At 40.0% G+C, this 18,185-nt stretch overlaps 1 protein-coding gene across 2 annotated transcripts in view; it reads right to left on the minus strand.

The window, feature by feature from the left end:
* Nucleotides 1-259: 259 nt before the first annotated feature.
* mindy2 (MINDY lysine 48 deubiquitinase 2) overlaps nucleotides 260-18,185 on the minus strand; it is a 51,080-nt gene continuing 33,154 nt past the window's right edge. The window contains exons 7-9 of one of the 2 annotated variants that reach the window (XM_078427325.1): nucleotides 8,214-8,387; nucleotides 6,861-7,010; nucleotides 260-1,489 (exon numbers count right to left, since the gene is read on the minus strand). In XM_078427325.1, the coding sequence (XP_078283451.1) occupies nucleotides 1,367-1,489; nucleotides 6,861-7,010; nucleotides 8,214-8,387 (447 nt within the window). In that variant the 3' untranslated portion in view covers nucleotides 260-1,366. Of the gene's footprint in view, nucleotides 1,490-6,860; nucleotides 7,038-8,213; nucleotides 8,388-18,185 lie in introns of both variants that reach the window. The other variant, XM_078427324.1, reaches the window with a different exon arrangement.

Consider the following 18,185-nt stretch of genomic DNA (forward strand, 5'->3'; position numbering starts at 1 on the left):
AAGATGGCCTTTATTAAAATTTGACAATGTGCACTTTAACCACATGTAATTTTTTTCTATTACAAATCTCAAATTGTGGAGTACAGAAGCAAATAAATAAATGATGGGTCTTTGTCCCAAACATTATGGAGGGCACTGTATTTGGAACAGCTTACCATCATACCAAAGAAAAAGTGTTTAAATTATACAAAAAAACATGTATGACAATACCAAAGTTATTTGGCTTCTTCCAAAATGTTTTAAAATCCCCCCCCCCCCCTCTCATTTCTAAATATTGGTCCCCTTGAGAAAAATAACTTTGCTACCGTCTACATCATTGACAATATTTGACCAAATAAACTTGAAGGTATAAATGAAGTTAAAAGATAACAATGATTGGGTAAATTATTCAGCATTAAGGAATTCAGAAACAAAATGGTAATCACTAAAGGTGAATATAGTACTGCTTTTACTGATTAAAGAGATCAATCATGGAGAAGTACTTGTAACTTTTTTATTCTAGCAAGACCCCTATTGTCTCCAAGCCAACTGGAAACTATTTTCTCAATTGTCAGGAAGTATATTTGGTCAAAAGAATATCTTAATCACTTGTTTTTAAAAAAAATTACTGATATTTTACATGTTGAATATCTATTTTTACACATTTCCCTGGAGTGACTTCTGTTGGAACGATTTTAAAACCATGCAAAATGTAGCACATTCGGATAAAGAAAACTTGAAGCAAGAGAGACCATGACTGACAAATATTGACTCTCTCCTTGCATTCCCCATTATGGCTCGTACAAAAAAAATTACATCCCCTTTAGAAAAGATTGTCCAGTGCTACATTTGTACACCGGCAGAGTTTGTGTTAGCATCTTAAAACAATCTCTAATATGAATGACCTTCTATAAGTGTTTTGCCTTTTTCTCCCTATGAGCTTGATTCTAGGAGCAATCAAGGAAAACTAAAATATTCTATATTCTCTTATTGTAAGCAGAGAATGAAATCTAAACCAACCACAAAACTGCCAATCATTGTCCTATAGCAAAACAGAGGCAGTATTATCCCGAATAGCTTATTAGCTGATTGCATTAATTGATGCAAAATATTGAGAAGAGGCATGGTGATTTTACTGTTACATGTAAAGGTGCTTTTTGCATGTTTTAAACAATGATTTATGTCAAATTAAATGTAACTGCATCAATCAACACCGTAGAAACTCCCTTGTGAATATAGTGCATTGTGCAACAGACAGAGTTTGGCCGACTATCAAAGAAGTCATCCTTTCACTTCTCAAAATACAAACAAGGATCAGGCACAGACGGCATATCACTGGATTCTTTTAAGGGTTACGCATTTAGTTTCTGGTAAAATTCCGTCCCCATCATAAGAGAATACACTTGTCCTTTTCTTTCTCTTTTGCTTCCTTGCGCTGCTTCCGTTCCGTGCCACCCGGCTGTTTTCCAGCTGCTGCTGTTGCCGCCACTGCCTGTGATTGCTGCCCTTCCTGGAATGTTAGAAAAAAAACATTCATATGAAGTAAAAGCTGCTAAATAACACAAGAGCTCACTGCTGGAAGGGAACTGGTCATTTAACACACTGACAAATTTCAACCAACAGTCAGAGTTCAATCTATTCTTGAACAATCCACCACACTTCTTGCTGATCTGGCAAAAATAACTAATTCAACTGGACTTTGTAGATAATTAGATCATTGAGGACGACGTGGACAACCTCACAATCAAAATGGCGTTTGAAGACGCGTGTTTGGCAAATAGTCAGGAGGTTAGTTAATTCACTACAAGCCACTCAAGTCTGGTTGGCTCTTGTGGAGTTCTGTGACTGGTCTACTTGGACAATGGTGATCTCCAGGTGCTGCCATGTTTTCAAGAGCCATTGCAATCAGCTCAGCTCCAGATCTCAGCTCTTTTGCTCGTGTCAGGTCCAATGAGGGGCAGTCGAGTAGTCCTGGCAAAATCCAAAATCAGTACCGGTGAGAAGTATTGCAAGTTAGAACCACTTGCTATAGGTGGATAAAGATTGCTCTCACAATCCAGTGGAACAGCTGGTCGGGCTGCTGCCACACAGCGCCAGAGCACTTGGATGCTGTCCATGTGGAGTTTGTTCGTGCTCCCTGTGACCGCATGCTCAAGTTTCCTCCCATATCCCAAAGATATATGGGTTTGGAGGTTAATTCATTTCCATACCTTGCTTCGAATATATCCGGTGTGGATGAGAAAGTGGGATAATATAGAACTAATGTGATTGATCGATGTTCAGCGTTGACATGATGGGCCCAAAGGGCCTATTTCCATCCTGTATCTTTAAACTAAATCAAATAATCAATTTTCTTTGCCTACTCAATGATATTTTAGTTTGTGAATAGTAACAAAGAGGAGCAGAATGTATTTTAATTCAACATACCGGAAATTTAAATCTTTATGCAGATTAAAAAGCTGGATTGCTTTCTAATCTACACAAGTACAAATATAATTGTCCAGAATACTCATAATACTTATTATGGTGCATCACGGTTCACTTATGAACAAATAAAGTAAATTCAGCAGATCCTTGAGATTTCTAAATTCCTGCTAATTCGACTGGGTCAGCATATTACAAACTTAAAGATATGGAAGCAAAATGAACAGTCTCAGATGTTTATAGTTGCCCTCTAGTGGCTGGTTCAGTAATAAAGGTGAAAGGCCTGGGATCAAAGCTTTCTTGCTTGAAATCTTCATTTGTCAATTATTAAAGAAATAATAACATCGCATTTGGATAGCAGTAAAAGGATTGGTCCAACTCAGCACGGATTTATGAAGGGGAAATACTGCTTGACTAATCTTCTGGAATTTTTTGAGGATGTGACAAGTAAAATGGACGAAGGAGAGCCAGTGGATGTAGTGTATCTGGACTTTCAGAAAACCTTTGATAAGGCCCCACGCTGGAGATCAGTGGGAAAAATTAGAGCACATGGTATTGGGGGTAGGGTATTGACATGGATAGATAATTGGTTGGCAGACAGGAAACAAAGAGTAGGAATAAACGGGTCCCTGTCAGAATGGCAGGCAGTGACGAGTGGAGTGCCGCAAGGCTCGGTTATTTACAATATATATTAATGATTTAGATGATAGAATTAAAAGTGACACTAGCAAATTTGCTGATGAAACAAAGCTGGGTGGCAGTGTGAACTGCAAAGTGGATGCTAGGAGGTTGCAGGGTGACTTGGACAGGTTGAGTGAGTGGGCAGATGCATGGCAGATGCAATATAATGTAGATAAATGTGAGGTTATCCACTTTGGCTGCAAGAACAAGGAGGCAGATTATTATTTCAATGGTGTCAGATTAGGAAAAAAGGGAAGTGCAACAATACCTGGGTGTCCTTGTACACCAATCACTGAAAGTAAACATGCAGGTACACCAGAGAGTTGTGAATTTGTGGAATTCTCTGCCACAGAAAGCAGTGGAGGCCAATTCACTGGATGAATTTAAAAGAGAGTTGGATAGAACTCGAGGGGATAGCGGAATCAAGGGGTATGGGGAGAAGGCAGGCATGGGTTACTGATTGTGAATGATCAACCATGATCACAATGAATGACGGTGCTGGCTCGAAGGGCCAGATGGCCTCCCCCTGCACCTATTTTCTTGTTTCTAAGTACAATCAAGCACAGTCGATCTTTCATCAATTTGAGATACTCTATTTAAGCAAAAGAACCACGTTCTCATATTAACTTGCCATTCTGCATTAACCAACCATTAACACTGTGAAGCAACCCAATGCCGTGCACGGGATCACTATCTTAGTTTAGTTTATTATTGTCACATATGCCGATGTACAGTGAAAAGCTTTTGGTTGCAAGCTATCCAGTCAGCGAAAAGATTATACGTGATTACAATCAAGCTATTCCACAGTCTACAGATACAGGATAAAATATATAGTGTTTAGTGCAAGATAAAGTCTAGTAAAGCCTGATTAAAGATAATTCGAAGGTCTCCAAGGAAGTAGATGGGAGGTCAGGGCCGCTTTCTAGTTGGTGAGAGGACGGTTTAGTTGCCTGATAACAGTTGGGAAGAAACTGGTCCTGAATCTGGAAATAGACATGGGTATGTGTTTTCAAACTTCTGTACCTCTTGCTTGATGGGAGGGGGGAGTGACTGGGGTGAGACTGGTTTTTGATTATGCTGGAGCCTTTGCTAAGGCAGCATGAAGTCTAGATGGAATCAATGGAAGGGGGGTATCAAATTCAAGTTGAGGTTAGACTCTGTAAAGAGAGGTTGAAGCAGATGACCAAATGCTTGCACATAGCAGGCTTTTAGTAGAGACTGGAAGAAGCCAAGAAAAACAGACAGATGCAGAGGTTAAAGAAAAAAATTCCACTGCCCAGGTTTCCATCGGGTGATTAAAAATCCATAGATTCTGAGGGAGTTGGAATAGATCAGGGAGCCTAGAGATGTCAGGTGGCACGGGTAGGTAAGGGGCATTGGGCCGGGGGGGGGGGGGGGTTAGCACAGGGTGTTCAGGAAGCACTGGTTAGGAGCTGGTCAGGAGAACAGGGTAGGCAGTGATGTGATGGAGTGGGGGGAGTGGTAAAACGATGGTTTTGAGTACACAAATGGGGAACAGCAAGAGAAGAGAGCGAGAGCATGCAAGTTAGAACATGGGCAGCAAAATTTGGACGATCTCAAATCTATTTGGAATATTGCATGCAGTTCTGGTCACCCCATTACAGGAAGGATGTGGAGGCTTTGGAAAGGGTGCAGCAGAGGTTTACCAGAATGCTGGCTGGATTAAGGGATATTAGCTACAGGCTCTGGAATGCCAGAGGTTGTGGGGAGACCTGATAGAGGTATATAAAATTATGAGAGGCATAGATAGGGTAGACAGTCAGAACTTTATTTCCAGAAAGAAAAAATCAAATACTAGGGAGCGTAGCTTTAAGGTGAGAGGAGCAACTTTTTTTAATGCTGATTAGTGTCTGGAACATGCTGCGAGGATTGGTGGTGGAGCAGATAGATAGTGGCATTCAGATACATTTGGATAGGCATATGGATAGGCAGGGAATGGAGGGATTTAGATAACGCAGAGGTAGACTAGAGATAATCTTGGCATTATGTTTGGCACAGACGTTGTGGGCAGGCTTTCTTCACTGCCTGCTGTACCTGCATGTTTACATCTTGTGCTGTACTGTTCCATGGTCTATGTTCATAGAAACAGAATGAAAAAGCTTGGTACATTGCAACAGTCACATTGACTGGTAACTAACAATTATATTTCAACAGATAAAGGAAGTCGAAGCAGAGTCAGGCGATTCCTCAACTTCCTTATGCATCCAACTAGCCCTTACTTTGTTCCGGAAACCTCTAAAATATGGCACCTCTTGGATGATGTTTTCCACCCAGAATAGAATAGCCTTTATTGTCATCCAAAAATGTCTTTTGGACGAGATTCCATTACCCACAGTCCAACAATAAAAATAAGCAATAACACACACAATCACGAACCAACACGAAACAAAAAAGAAACATCCATCACAGTGAGTCTCCTCCAGTCACCTCCTCACTGTGATGGAAGGCCAGAATGTCTTTTCTCTTCCCCTGCCGTCTTCTCCCGCGGTCAGGCTGTTGAAGTTGCCACGTTTCAGGCCGCGCCGGACGGTGAAAGGTCCACAGCGGGCCGACCCAAGCCCCGCGATTCGGGGCGGGCGAAGACGCTGCCGCTGCACGTCAGGGCGGTCGTGGCTCCCGACATTGAAGCCCCCGCCGGGGGGAAATCCTGCGGCCAATTTCAGGCTGCGCCGCCGGACGGTGAAAGGTTCGCGGCGGGCCGACCCAAGCCCCGCGATTCGGGGCGGGCGAAGACGCTGCCGCTGCCGGAGCTCCCGATGTCGGCCCCCACCCAGGGCAGGGCCTGCGAGCTTCCGATATCCGCGCGGCCCGCAGCCAAAGCCTTCGGAGCCTTCGAAGGCGAGTCACAGCCGCTCTCGCAGCGCCACCACAGCCTCCGAAGGCAGCCAGCTCTGCAGATGGTGAGTACAGTCCGTGGGCTCTGCAAACCAGAGCCCAGGTGGTCCCAGCTGGAGGCCGCCAGCTCCAGGTGTTTGGCCGATGGTAGGCCGCAGCGGGAACGGAGACACGAAAAAAGGTCGCGTCACCATTCGGAAGAGACGATTTTACAGTCCCCCCCCCCCTCCCCCACACATAGTACACAACCACAAAAGACACTACATCACATCTAAACACTACAATTAAGACAAAAAAACAACAACAAAAACACAAAAGACAAACGGACTGCAGGTAAGCCGCAGCTGCTGGGCAGCGCCGCCATTTTTGCAGATGCACACCCATGCACACGTCTTACTTACTCTTGCCTTATTCATTTATCATTTTGATCCGTTTTTAAATCCTTCACCATTTGCTGTGATCAACTGAGTAATTATCTTTATATATTTTTGGTTTAAAGTCCCTTTGCCTTCTGATGTTAGAACCTGAAATCAAACATTACCCAGATCTCCAGAGCAGCAGCAATACTGGTCAATGCATTTGTCACAGGATATTTTTTATTTAGCTTATTGTCACGTATACCAAGGTACAGAGTAAAGCTTTTGTTGCGTGCCAACCAGTCAGCGGAAAGACCACACATGATTACAATCGAGATTTTTTTCCTATATAGTGAAACTCACATTAAATTAAAGATATAACATGGTGTAAATACCCAGCAGGTCAGTAATCTTTCATCACTTCCAATGGTAAGTTGTCAACCTGGTTCTCTCACCACAGGTGCTGACTCTTCTGTTGAGTATTTTCAGCACTTTTCATTTTTAATTCCAATTTCCTGCATCTTCAGTGTTTTTGCTTCTTGATTACCTGCAAAATGTCATTACCTGGCTCTGAGTTGCAGCCGCTTGCTCTTGGTCGTGGTAGTACTGGGATGCTCGCCTGTCTTCTTCTTCCTGCAGTTTCTTTGCCAGCTCCAGATCACTAATCCCTTCAGGTATCTGCTCCCAGGTTAAATCCTGGCTTTGCTGCTCCTGCTGTAAGGACAAGGCCATCAGATAGTCCTGAGAGAAGAAATAATGTCCAATCAGGAAATCCCTGGACAAGGGATCAGTAACTACCCTCCAATTACAAATGTAGATTTGCAAATATTCAGTAGTGATAATCAAATTATAAACTATAATATATTTTTTTTAATTAAAAGCTTTTTCTGATTTTGTGGTCATGCATTTTAATCTTACAACGCACCAGAATTTAAATTTCAGTAAACTTTCATATTCCTGTCCATCAGTATTATTTTAAATGCTCTGTTTACTTTGGGCAAGGAACAGAATCTGAAAAAGCATAAGATAACAATAGACTGAGCATTTTTTCCCAGGAAAAGCACAATGAGCAGTTTTGATTCTGGAAATTTCAACAATAATTTGTTCTGAGGAAATTGTTTTTTTCCTAAAACCTGGTAAAAAGTTCCACACACTTTTGAGCAAGAAACAAAAACACATGTGATGTGATGCCAGACATGTATCTCAAAATATGTTTGAATTTAAATGAGTAAATTCTCACTTTAAATGCATCTGCTTGCAGCAATATGATCCATGCGAAGAACAGATGCTGGTCAAATGAATTGAAGACAGAATAAGAAGCTACTACTACATGGTTTACCATGAGAATAAATGCTAGTGGCCAAACTCATTGTAACCAAATATTCCAAGTTTACATCTGAAAGGTAGATAAAAAAGTTTCTGGCAGCTCCAATACAGAATTACAACTCTTTCCTCAGTTTTATCAGATTCAGATATTCAAGCTCATGCAAGATTAAATGAATTCACATTAAACGTTAACACAATGCATTCAAGAGAGAGCTCGATAGAGCTCTTAAGGATAGCACAGGGGGTATGAGGAGAAGGCAGGAACGGGGTACTGATTGAGAATGATCAGCCATGATCACATTGAATGGCGGTGCTGGCTCGAAGGGCCGAATGGCCTCCTCCTGCACCTATTGTCTATTGTCTAACCATAGATCCCAAACTTTTAAAAATATAAACAAAAATTGCAGTGACAGACTGCAGAACAAGTTGTTAACCAACTAATTTACAGAATGTTGAAAAGTCACCAACCTAAAGGTTTACTGTCTCTCATCATTACTGCTGACCTGCTGAGTATTTCTAGTATTTTCTGTTTTTAACTCGGACATACGGTTCTTTGCTTTGCAATATCTAAACCTGCACTTCATGGCTTACCTGATCAATTTGATCCTGCTGTCCTTTGTACACAGTTTCTGGGTCAGATGGAGGTCTCAGATAAAAATCAGAATCACAGAAATTTCCATCCCCATCCACATTGTGCAAACTCTCCCAGACCACCCTCTCTTCCGTAAGAAAGCCCTGGTCCGTCACCAGTAGGTAGAGTTGACCCTAATAAATTAACAAGCAAATATGTTTAAAAACTTGAATACAACTTCAAATATGAAAAAAAATCATAACCTGAAACCTGTTTCTCTTTCCACAGATGCTGCCTGACCCACTGCGATTTTTCCACCATTTTCTGTTTTATTTTGTTCAACTTGAATTTCATTTTGTGCACTCTTCTGAGAAAAACAAACTGTGGAGGATTCAGCAGTCTCAGCTAATTAACTGCAATCATTACATTCATAACAATCCCCGCTGCTGCACTGACAAAGATAGCCTAATGGTAAAGATGGATTTATTAAAATATTATGGAAATGAAAGGAATTTTGACCCATATGTCATTTATAATGTAAATATCATCTCAAACACACAGAAGCTGAGACTTGGCCATTAGCACATTTATATCACAATGCTCTTCCCAAAAGCTTTTATTCGGCACTGCACTCCACAGTCCATCAATGCAGTCCTTTCATCCCCAAATATAAATCCAGCCCAGGTTTCCTCCTCTTCCTCCCCCCCATCTCCTTGCAACCAAATGAAATAATTTTGAATTTAAATCACCAAGGTCTCAATATTGGGTCCACAGAATTCAAGAATTTAAAGCCCATAAAAGCTGTCTGATACAGAAAATTAAACACTCATACTGGTACCTGGCAACCTCGAATGAAAGGTGCTGAATGTCCTAATCCACACTTGACCCAAAAGGTTACACTTGCCCACAAATAGATATTGATTCCCTTATGATGAAACTAAATCAAATCTAGAAATGTACTGTCGCTTTGTACTTGGTGTACAATTGAGATATTAGCTAGCACTTCAGTTCTCACACAACAAACCCCTTTTGGGTAAAATGAAGTCCAGATATAAAAAAACTAAATATATATTCATTTCTAAAATCTATTTTATATTTTCAAATCTTTTTTAATCTATTTTCTCAACCTCTTCTTTCTTTTCTCCTTCAAATAATGGAAAATCTGCAGCAATTACTCTAACGTGTTTGTGTGCGTAAAGCGGTTAATGTCAAAGGGATGTTAATAAAATAAATTTTAAATTGAAAACACAAACATGCACATTAACTCCCTTAACACATTTTTCTTCTGCAGTATTTTTGCAATCTTCTTAAGAAAGCATATTTGAAGTAAAACAACAGCTGTATTTCTTGATAAAAGAACAAATATCCAATTAACTGCTTTGGGAAATGACAAATTACATTTAGTTATGGACCAGGGAAAAAACAAGTTCAGTGCACAGAAGTGGATTTCGAATCATTATGAAGCATAAACTGAGTGGATGGGTAACAAACTTAACTAGAATCAGGAAATCTTACACACTCCTGCATGGTTCTATTAAATTTGCTTTTTACACAAAAAGGTACAATTATGGAGTCCTCACCGAATTTTAAACCAAGCATTGTATAGATATTTCTCTTTCCAATTTATTCAAGAGATTTCATTTTTCTCTTCACCCAGAGAAAGGAAGTATAACAAAAAAACCCAGAAAATGTGGCATCCACTCACAAGGTTATTTTGCATGTGGAAAAAATAAACAAGTGAACATTTCATGGAACAGGAGAGCACAGGAACAGGCCCTTTGGCCCACGATGTCTACCAAACATTATGTCAGATTAAACTAATCTTCTTTGCTTGCACGTGATCCATATGCATCCATTCCGTGCATATCCATCCGACTATCTAAAAGCCTCTTAAATACCACTATTGCATCTGCCTCCAACACCATCCCCAACACTCACCACACTGTGCAAAAATAAAATCCCAGAAATCTTTAAATTGTACCCCTCTCTCCTGAAAGCTGTGCCCTCTAGTCTTTGACATCTCCATCCTGGGAAAACTGTTCCAACTGTCTATCTTATCTATGCCTCATAATTTTACATACTTCTCCTCAGTCTCCAATGCTCCAGAAAAAAACAATCCAAGTTTCAACTTCAAACTTCTTCATCAGATCTGGGGAAGGTCTTCGATATGACCTGTTTCCCCTTCCACAGTTGCTATCTGACCTGCTGAGGGTCTACATAACTTTGTTTTCATTTCAAATGTTCAGTTCTGCAGTTATTTAAATCTTTGCAGCAAGGATGGCTTGGTTCAAAGTGTATAAGGGCATATAATAGACAAAACACAACCTTCATGATGCGGTTGTTTTAGAGTCTCTCAGTCATAACCAGCCTGATCCTTGCAGCTCTAAACCACTGGCCCAGCAGCCATTGCATGAGCTGATAAGATTGTGGCTGCAAATAGATTTGTTGATGTCATATCCTTAGCCATGGCCCCCCGCCCTGACAGCTTCAGCAACTTGTTTTGTCAAAGCTTTTCCACCGCTAAATGTCGCAGATAATCAGACTTTTAAATAGTTGTAGACACAAAATGCTGGAGTAACTCAGCCGGACAGGCAACATCACTGGAGAGCAGGAATGGGTGACATTTTGGGTAGAGACCCTTCTTCAGACTGAGAGGCAGGGGAGAGGGAAACTAGAGATATGGGAGGGCAAGGTGTGAAAGCGACAGGTCAAGGCAGTCATTGATCAAGGAAATGTAGAATGGTTCATCGTTAGCTATGGGGAATATGACAACAAGGCATACAAACAGTAAAATTAATCAGGTGGACAGTGAAACTAGGGTTTGGGTGGGAAGGTATGAGTTAACCAGGGAGTTAATAGTTCAAATAGATTTAAATATCTTAAAACTACTTTAAAATACATGTATTTAAAATATATTAAAGCACTGTTAAGTATAACCAAATACACAGTGGAAATACAGAAACTGGTAAACCTTTTTTGTGAAGGTCACAGAACGTCACTATTTTTGCTGACTCCATTCAGGTGAATGGCTCTTCCCAAGTGCAAGTCATGGCTGGGATAAAGCCGAGGGCCCTGATGGGGAGTACCCTAGGTCAATAAGTTGCAAAATCTCCCTACGCTAGTTCATCCACACAAAGTGTTCACACCGTTGCTCTCCACTGATACCACCTGACCTGCTGAGCATTTCCTTCATTTTCTGTTCTTATTTTAGATTTCCCACATCTGGAGCATTTATTGAAACATTTTAACTTCCCTTCCCATTCCCAAACTGACCTAGTCCTGGACCTCCTCCATTGCCAGAGTGAGGCCACACCCAAACTGGAGGAACAGTACCTCATGTTCCGCTTGGGTAGTTTACAACCCAAGGGTATGAACATTGATTTCTCCAATTTTAGGTAACCCCCCCTTCCCCTGGCCTCTCACCTATTTCTCTCCTCTGCCCACCTCTCTCCCCACCTCCTGCTACTTTCCTCCCTCGGACACTGCAATCCACAGTTCTTCACACTTGTCTTGCAGCTCTCTTTCTTATCTCTGGCATTGTTCCAACCATCTGCCTATGAACCCCCCCACTCCCCTCGCCTATGTAAACCTCTTACTTACCACACCTTGTCCTGCCTCTCACCTTTTCCAGCTTCCTCCCCCCACACACACACACTCCTACAATCAGTGTGAAGAAAGATCTTGACTCGAAATGTTACCTATCATGTTCTCCTGACCCGCTGAGTTACTCCAGGATGCAAAATGTATATGCAGGGCTTCTTTTTGATGCAGGTTTGCAGCAAGTTGATTAAAACAAAGTTTTGAATAATAGATCAAAACGAATTATCCAACCAGCAATTCATGACAAAACATCAATTTGAATAGCGATATATTTTTATCGTGCAGCAGATATTAATAGCAGGAGAGGTACTGCACCAGAATGACCACTTCAATCAGTCTGAAGAAGTGGCCTGACCCAAAACGTCACCTATCTCTATTCTCCAGAGATGCTGCCTGCCCTGCTGAGTTACTCCAGCACTGTGTGTCCATCTGGGGAATTTTGCTTTTCCATGAAGTTACATAACATTCTTGAACATAATACTCCATTTGGGACAGAGTGAGAGACTGGATGTGAGCACATCTGACCTCCAACACATTCTGTACCTTTGCGCTGTGCAGGCACTGAAGTCTGGAACACACTACAGGTTACCAACGGTTCTCCATGGCACTGCCAGCTGGGTGTCACTGATGCCTAGTCAGCTACACAAGCAGAGGCAGCAGACAATTTTCACACAACATAGAGATATGAATGCAAATTAATTAATGAGGCAGATAATCCACTTTGTCATTGATGCAGGAGGGAAGAAGTATACTGGCCGGTACTCAAATTAATAACTCATTTATTGTCTTCAAAAGATGCCATAAGCAGATGGCAATGACAGATTTCATCATTTATTGGCCATCGTAAATTACATATTCTTTTCACCCACCCCACTCTCAGGCAACCCGCTCAAATGAGATGATGGTTACATTTTCTTCTACTTCAATGCTGTAATTGTAGTTCTTTCTAAATCAGGGAGATTTATTACCAATAAGCAGAACCTTAAAGAGATGGTATTTTGATTAAATTGTTATTCATTTCAATGAAAAAATTGGATTAAAAAAATTTGATATTCAGTTGACATTTATATGGAATGAAAAAGCAATTTGTCCATCTGCAATTTAATTTAATACAACATGCAACACCTATCTAATAATAAAATAAAAAATATTGGTGACTGAACCTATTTGAATATTCAATTAAAAAAATTGCTCGTGCTTTGTAAGTTTTGATAACTGTATTGTTAGGATTCAGGATTAAAAAGAATTCCACTTGAACATAGAACATAATTCAAATCTACACCCTTTTTTCCTATTCTGGACATTTAATTGGGGACGACAGAAGACAATGATTTTTCTCCCATTGCCCTCTGTACATGCTTACTGGCTAACCCGAGAATATTACTTATTTATAAGGTGAGCTACCAATAAACAAAATTCAAACTCAAAGCTCCATGATGTGAACATGAAGCAATAGGAAAGTGAAAATATATTTCAAAGTAAGCACATTGGTCACAGAAATGGACCAAGTTATCTATATTGGAACAGATAATTGCAAAACAAATAAAGTCCTCTAGATGGAGATACAGAATAAAACTTTTAAAGTCTTCCTGTCAAATTTCCATAAAAGACGGATTTGCACAGACCCACCACATCCATGCTAACCTTTCCCCTCCCCTCCACCCCCCCAACCCCAATTAGACTATTCCCTTCTATGCCTTGCCTATGTTAGTGTCTTCCCAAATGTAGCTTCAACATAGTGATTTTATCCTATCCCACTATCACATTGCAGACATGAAGCAATAGACTCACTGCATTAAAACATGTCCCTCAAATTCTCTTTAATTGTTCCATTATTTTGCAGGTTCCAGGGGGAGGATTTTAGCAACTATTGATTTTAACACTGCTTGTCCCGATCCTGATTTTGTCCATTGGAAAAGTTGATATGAACAAAAGAAACATGGTTATTTAAACAGTGTTGTGTCATTTGCAAATTAAAAAAACACGTTTCACTGTGAATGCAAGCATGTTTATCAAATGAATGACCAAATATGTGAGTCAAGAATGATTGATTTGTTCAAGTATAAAAACAAAAATAGAACTAGACTAGAATTGTGGTTTGCAGCTACAAGCAGAAAATGGGAAATTGTGGTAAACAGAAATACAGCCATTATTTAACATGTTGCCAGTGAAGGTAGATAGACATGTAATTCTGCAGTAACTCAGCGGGACAGGCAGTGTGTGTAGGAAAGAAGTGCAGATGCTAGTTTAAATCGAAGGTAGACACAAAGTGCGGGAGTAACTCAGCGGGACAGGCAGCATCTCTGTAGAGAAGGAATGGGTGACGTCTTGGGTCGAGATCCTTCTTTAAAGAATGACTTCACCCACACAGATGTTTGAATCACTGGATATTTCACATTCATCTGGAGGATATACCAGGGAGTTTAATGGCTCTAGATAGACACAAAAAGCTGGAGTAACTCAGCGGGACAGGCAGCACCTCTTCAGTCTGAAGAAGGGTCTGGACCTGAAACGTCACCCATTCCTTCTCTCCAGAGATGCTAGCTTTGGTTTAAATCAGCATCTGCAGTTCCTTCCTACACTGCCAGCGAAAGTAGTTGAGGCAGATGACAATAACCACATTATCCTGGCTATTGTTGATGATGCACCACCGACAGGCGTTCAAACCTGTCATCTCCCTCATGTTATGATTCAGCTACCGATGCCACAAGTTAAGTCATTCTTTGTCAAGCCTTTATAAAGGACTGATCTCTTGTTCACCGACTGTTGCTGCTAAATCTGGGCACCACCTTCTAACAAGTCCAAGTATTTATACAAATTATTGTGTGATCAAGACCTTCAGTTACACAAGAACAACTGGCCTCATTAATACAGAAAAGGTTAAAGAGAGATTCAAAGGAAGCTGTTCAAATCTTGAAGGGATTTGTCTTTTAGAAGGGAACAAGAATAATTTACAGGCCCATAGGCAAACGGCGAGGAATTGGGATTAATTGAGTAATATTTTCAAAGAGCAGTCATTGGTCCAACAGGCATAATTATCACTGTGTTACTCCATGGGGATTATTAAACAGGCTTCACTTGTAGGTGTATTTAAGACTGTTTATATTAGTACTTTGCCAAAATATTGTTGTGGACTGAAGGAGAAAAAAAAGTTTTCAAAGACAATAAGGAAAATAAATTTGAAAGTGTTAATACTTTGTCACAAATTACAAAAATACAGAGCTTAAAATAAAATGGGTGTTCACCATTATAAGATTTATAATTTTGTTTCTGTTTTGATCTTTGATTTTGCTGTCACTTTCCCACACAAAAAACACATTCTAAAAGATTAAAGGATCAAAAAGTTCATGCTTGGTGCCTTGCAAACTCCATCAATTTCCATTCCTCTCTCCACCCTGGTTTTGTTTAATTAACCTTTCCACACGCCTAGCTTCCTTCCTTTTATAACATTTGGCTGTTTTTGTCCTCCTTCGTGTTCCACTGTCAAAGAAATGTTTATGCTAAACAAACCCAGTTTAAACTCAGGAACTTATTCATGCTCTTTTTCCCCAACCAGAAACGACATCTGAGTCAGATAGACTGTGTATGGATGGAGATTAAGCATGATGGAGCTGATAATAGCTGCCTAAACCTCCAGATAATAATTATGCTGTTACGTTTTGAAACATTTGTTATGTCAAGTAGGGAAAACTAAACTTCCAAGTTCGTAAAATCTAAGTTACAATTCTGAATCAGAAAATGTATAAAATGGCAAGTACAATACATGTAAATCATAAAAGGGAGGTTATCTTAATTTATTTATAGGGAAAACTCTATGAATGTAGCTACACAACAGTTAAAGAGGTGAATCTTCTCTTATTTACTCCCACCATAATATATTCTATCACAACCATGGAACATACTTTAAGATCTTTTACAAGTTTATACCTTTTAAAAGCTAGCCTTAGACACAAAATAAAGCAATGTTTAATAAAGCATAGCTGCTGGCCGCGCACCAAAGATTTTCCATTTTGTCATCAAGCCAAATTGTATTTACTTTTTGCTGTAACTCCACACAGAAAATGCAAGCCAGCTCTTGCTTTCTGTTCAACTCCCATTCAACTTCCATTCTGTACTGAAGTACATGAGTGGGGGCCAGCTGGTGGTCCAGTGCTAGACTCACCAGCAAGGCCAGGGCCAGAACTATGATGTGCTGAGCTGAGATCTTGGATCACTTGGCAGTCATCTCATCCCTCAGCCGTCCTGTCCCCTCAGCTGTATGCCCGCCATGACCGATTAGCACAAGCCAACTTGTGAACAGATTTAGAGACCCTGTGGAAAAAAATGTTGGTGATTCATTGGTTTACATATTCTTATTTTGAATTACTTATTATTTTATGACTTTTAGGTCCTCCAGGTTACAGCATGGTTCCATCCTTGCGAACTGTTCGTAATCCAAACAGTTTACATTGAAAATGCCGGACACGAACCAAGTTCCCAGACGGCAGTAGATACCTGCATTCCTGCAGAATCCACAAATTCCATCCCATTAGTCTCCGAAACGCTCACTCGTATTTAAAGGCAGGACGTAAGTCGAGCATTTGTAAGCTGTAGAGCACCTGTCATTTAAACTTAATTGAACTTTTTTCATTATTTAGTTTTAATTGTTAATCTTTTTGAATAACTTAACAGCAATGAGCTTCAAAAAGATCATCAATGTGTTCTGGGTGTTCTCCAAATGTGGCAGAGGTGGCCCTGGTCAAGTATAGAACCGCTCTCCCACCTCGGCCAGCCTTCTGCAATGATTTTTTTAAATAGCACATTGAATGAGGTTATTAACCTTTCAGAAATAATAGTGCCAACTTTCCCAATGGTTCAGAGAAATTGAAGCACTAGGTTATGGAACAAAGGGGGGCTGGCAAGAAGTCTGCAAACAGTCCATGTTCATCTTATGAATTAAAGTAAATGGCAAATGACTGGAAGTCATCGACTCAGTCCAACACGATAGAAGAATGAAAAAAACAGATGAAACTACATACAACTAAAATCTTATAATGAAAGCATATTCAGACTCAGTTGTATTTGTCCCTTTACCTCTGAAATCAAACTGCGATCTTGATGGGAGTGGAAATAATCTGCATTAATACTTTCCCATTTTCAGTCATATAAGAAACTTAAGCCAAAAAAGGTTTAGCCATGAAAAAGCCATCATTTAGTATGAAAAATAAGCATGTAAACTTGATGTGTGAAATCAGATGAATTTATTTTCAGTTGTTGAGCAAAGGTTTGTGTACGTTTATGTTGACCAATGAAATCCAGCTATCTGTGAACATTGAATTTTATTTTGACTATCTGATAATTTCAGCATCTAACCTCTTATGTTTAAACTTGCACTTTAGTGTGCTGATTGCAAATCTGCAAGATCCATTCTGCAACTTAAGCATAAACAAGCCAATCATCCAAAGTTGATAACAAATAAACCATTGTCTTCCCATGCTGTCTGTGCATCAACTTAAACAAAATCATAATTCAGTATTATTTGGAGTGATATTCCATCAGCTATGTTAAAGTCATATGTTTAGTTTAGAGATAAAGCTCGGAAACAGGCCATTCGGCCCGAGTCTGCACTGACCAGCGATCCCTGCACATTAACACTATCCTACACACACTAGGGACAACTTACACTTATACCAAAGCCAATTAACCTACAAACCTGTATGTCTTTGGAGTGTGGGAGGAAACTGAAGATCTCGGAAGACAACTCGGAGGTCACGGGGAGAATGTACAAACTCCGTACAGAACAGCACCCGTAGTCAAGATCGAACCTGGGTCTCTGACGCTGCAAGGCAGCAAATCTACCACTGCGCCACTGTGCCGGGTGGTTAAAGGCTGAATTTCAAAAACTATCATTTCCCCAAAACAGTAGGAAGTTTGACAACATGCAGTAATTGTATTCCATTAATATACCAGTTTTAATAATGAATTATCCAATTTTGAGGTCATGTAAATCTCAAAGTGGTTGGCCTGAAACAGGCTTTCTTTCGATCAGCTGCTGTATATACTAATAATGGGCTAATTTCTCAAATAAAGCCCGAGTAAAAGAAATTGAGAGATCCAAATAGAAAAAATATCTACCCTGAAAGCAACGTGCAGATCAAAAGTATATCCAATTTTTTTTAAAGAACCAAGAGCAATGGAATTCTGTAAAAATCTCCTGGATTAAATAACTGTCTCATGCACTCGTGCTTCTAAAATCAATATTTTTTTTAAGGATAGTAATTCATAAAATAACTCCAAAACTAAAAATTTGTACCACATATTCACTCAACTGATGAAACGCATTATTATGGGTTCCAAAACATTAATTAATAAAACATCTGCTTCCTGGAATTTTCACTGTTAATGAGCAACTT

Source organism: Rhinoraja longicauda, chromosome 33, assembly GCF_053455715.1.
Source record: "Rhinoraja longicauda isolate Sanriku21f chromosome 33, sRhiLon1.1, whole genome shotgun sequence".
In the NCBI taxonomy this organism is placed as follows: Eukaryota; Metazoa; Chordata; class Chondrichthyes; order Rajiformes; family Arhynchobatidae; genus Rhinoraja; species Rhinoraja longicauda.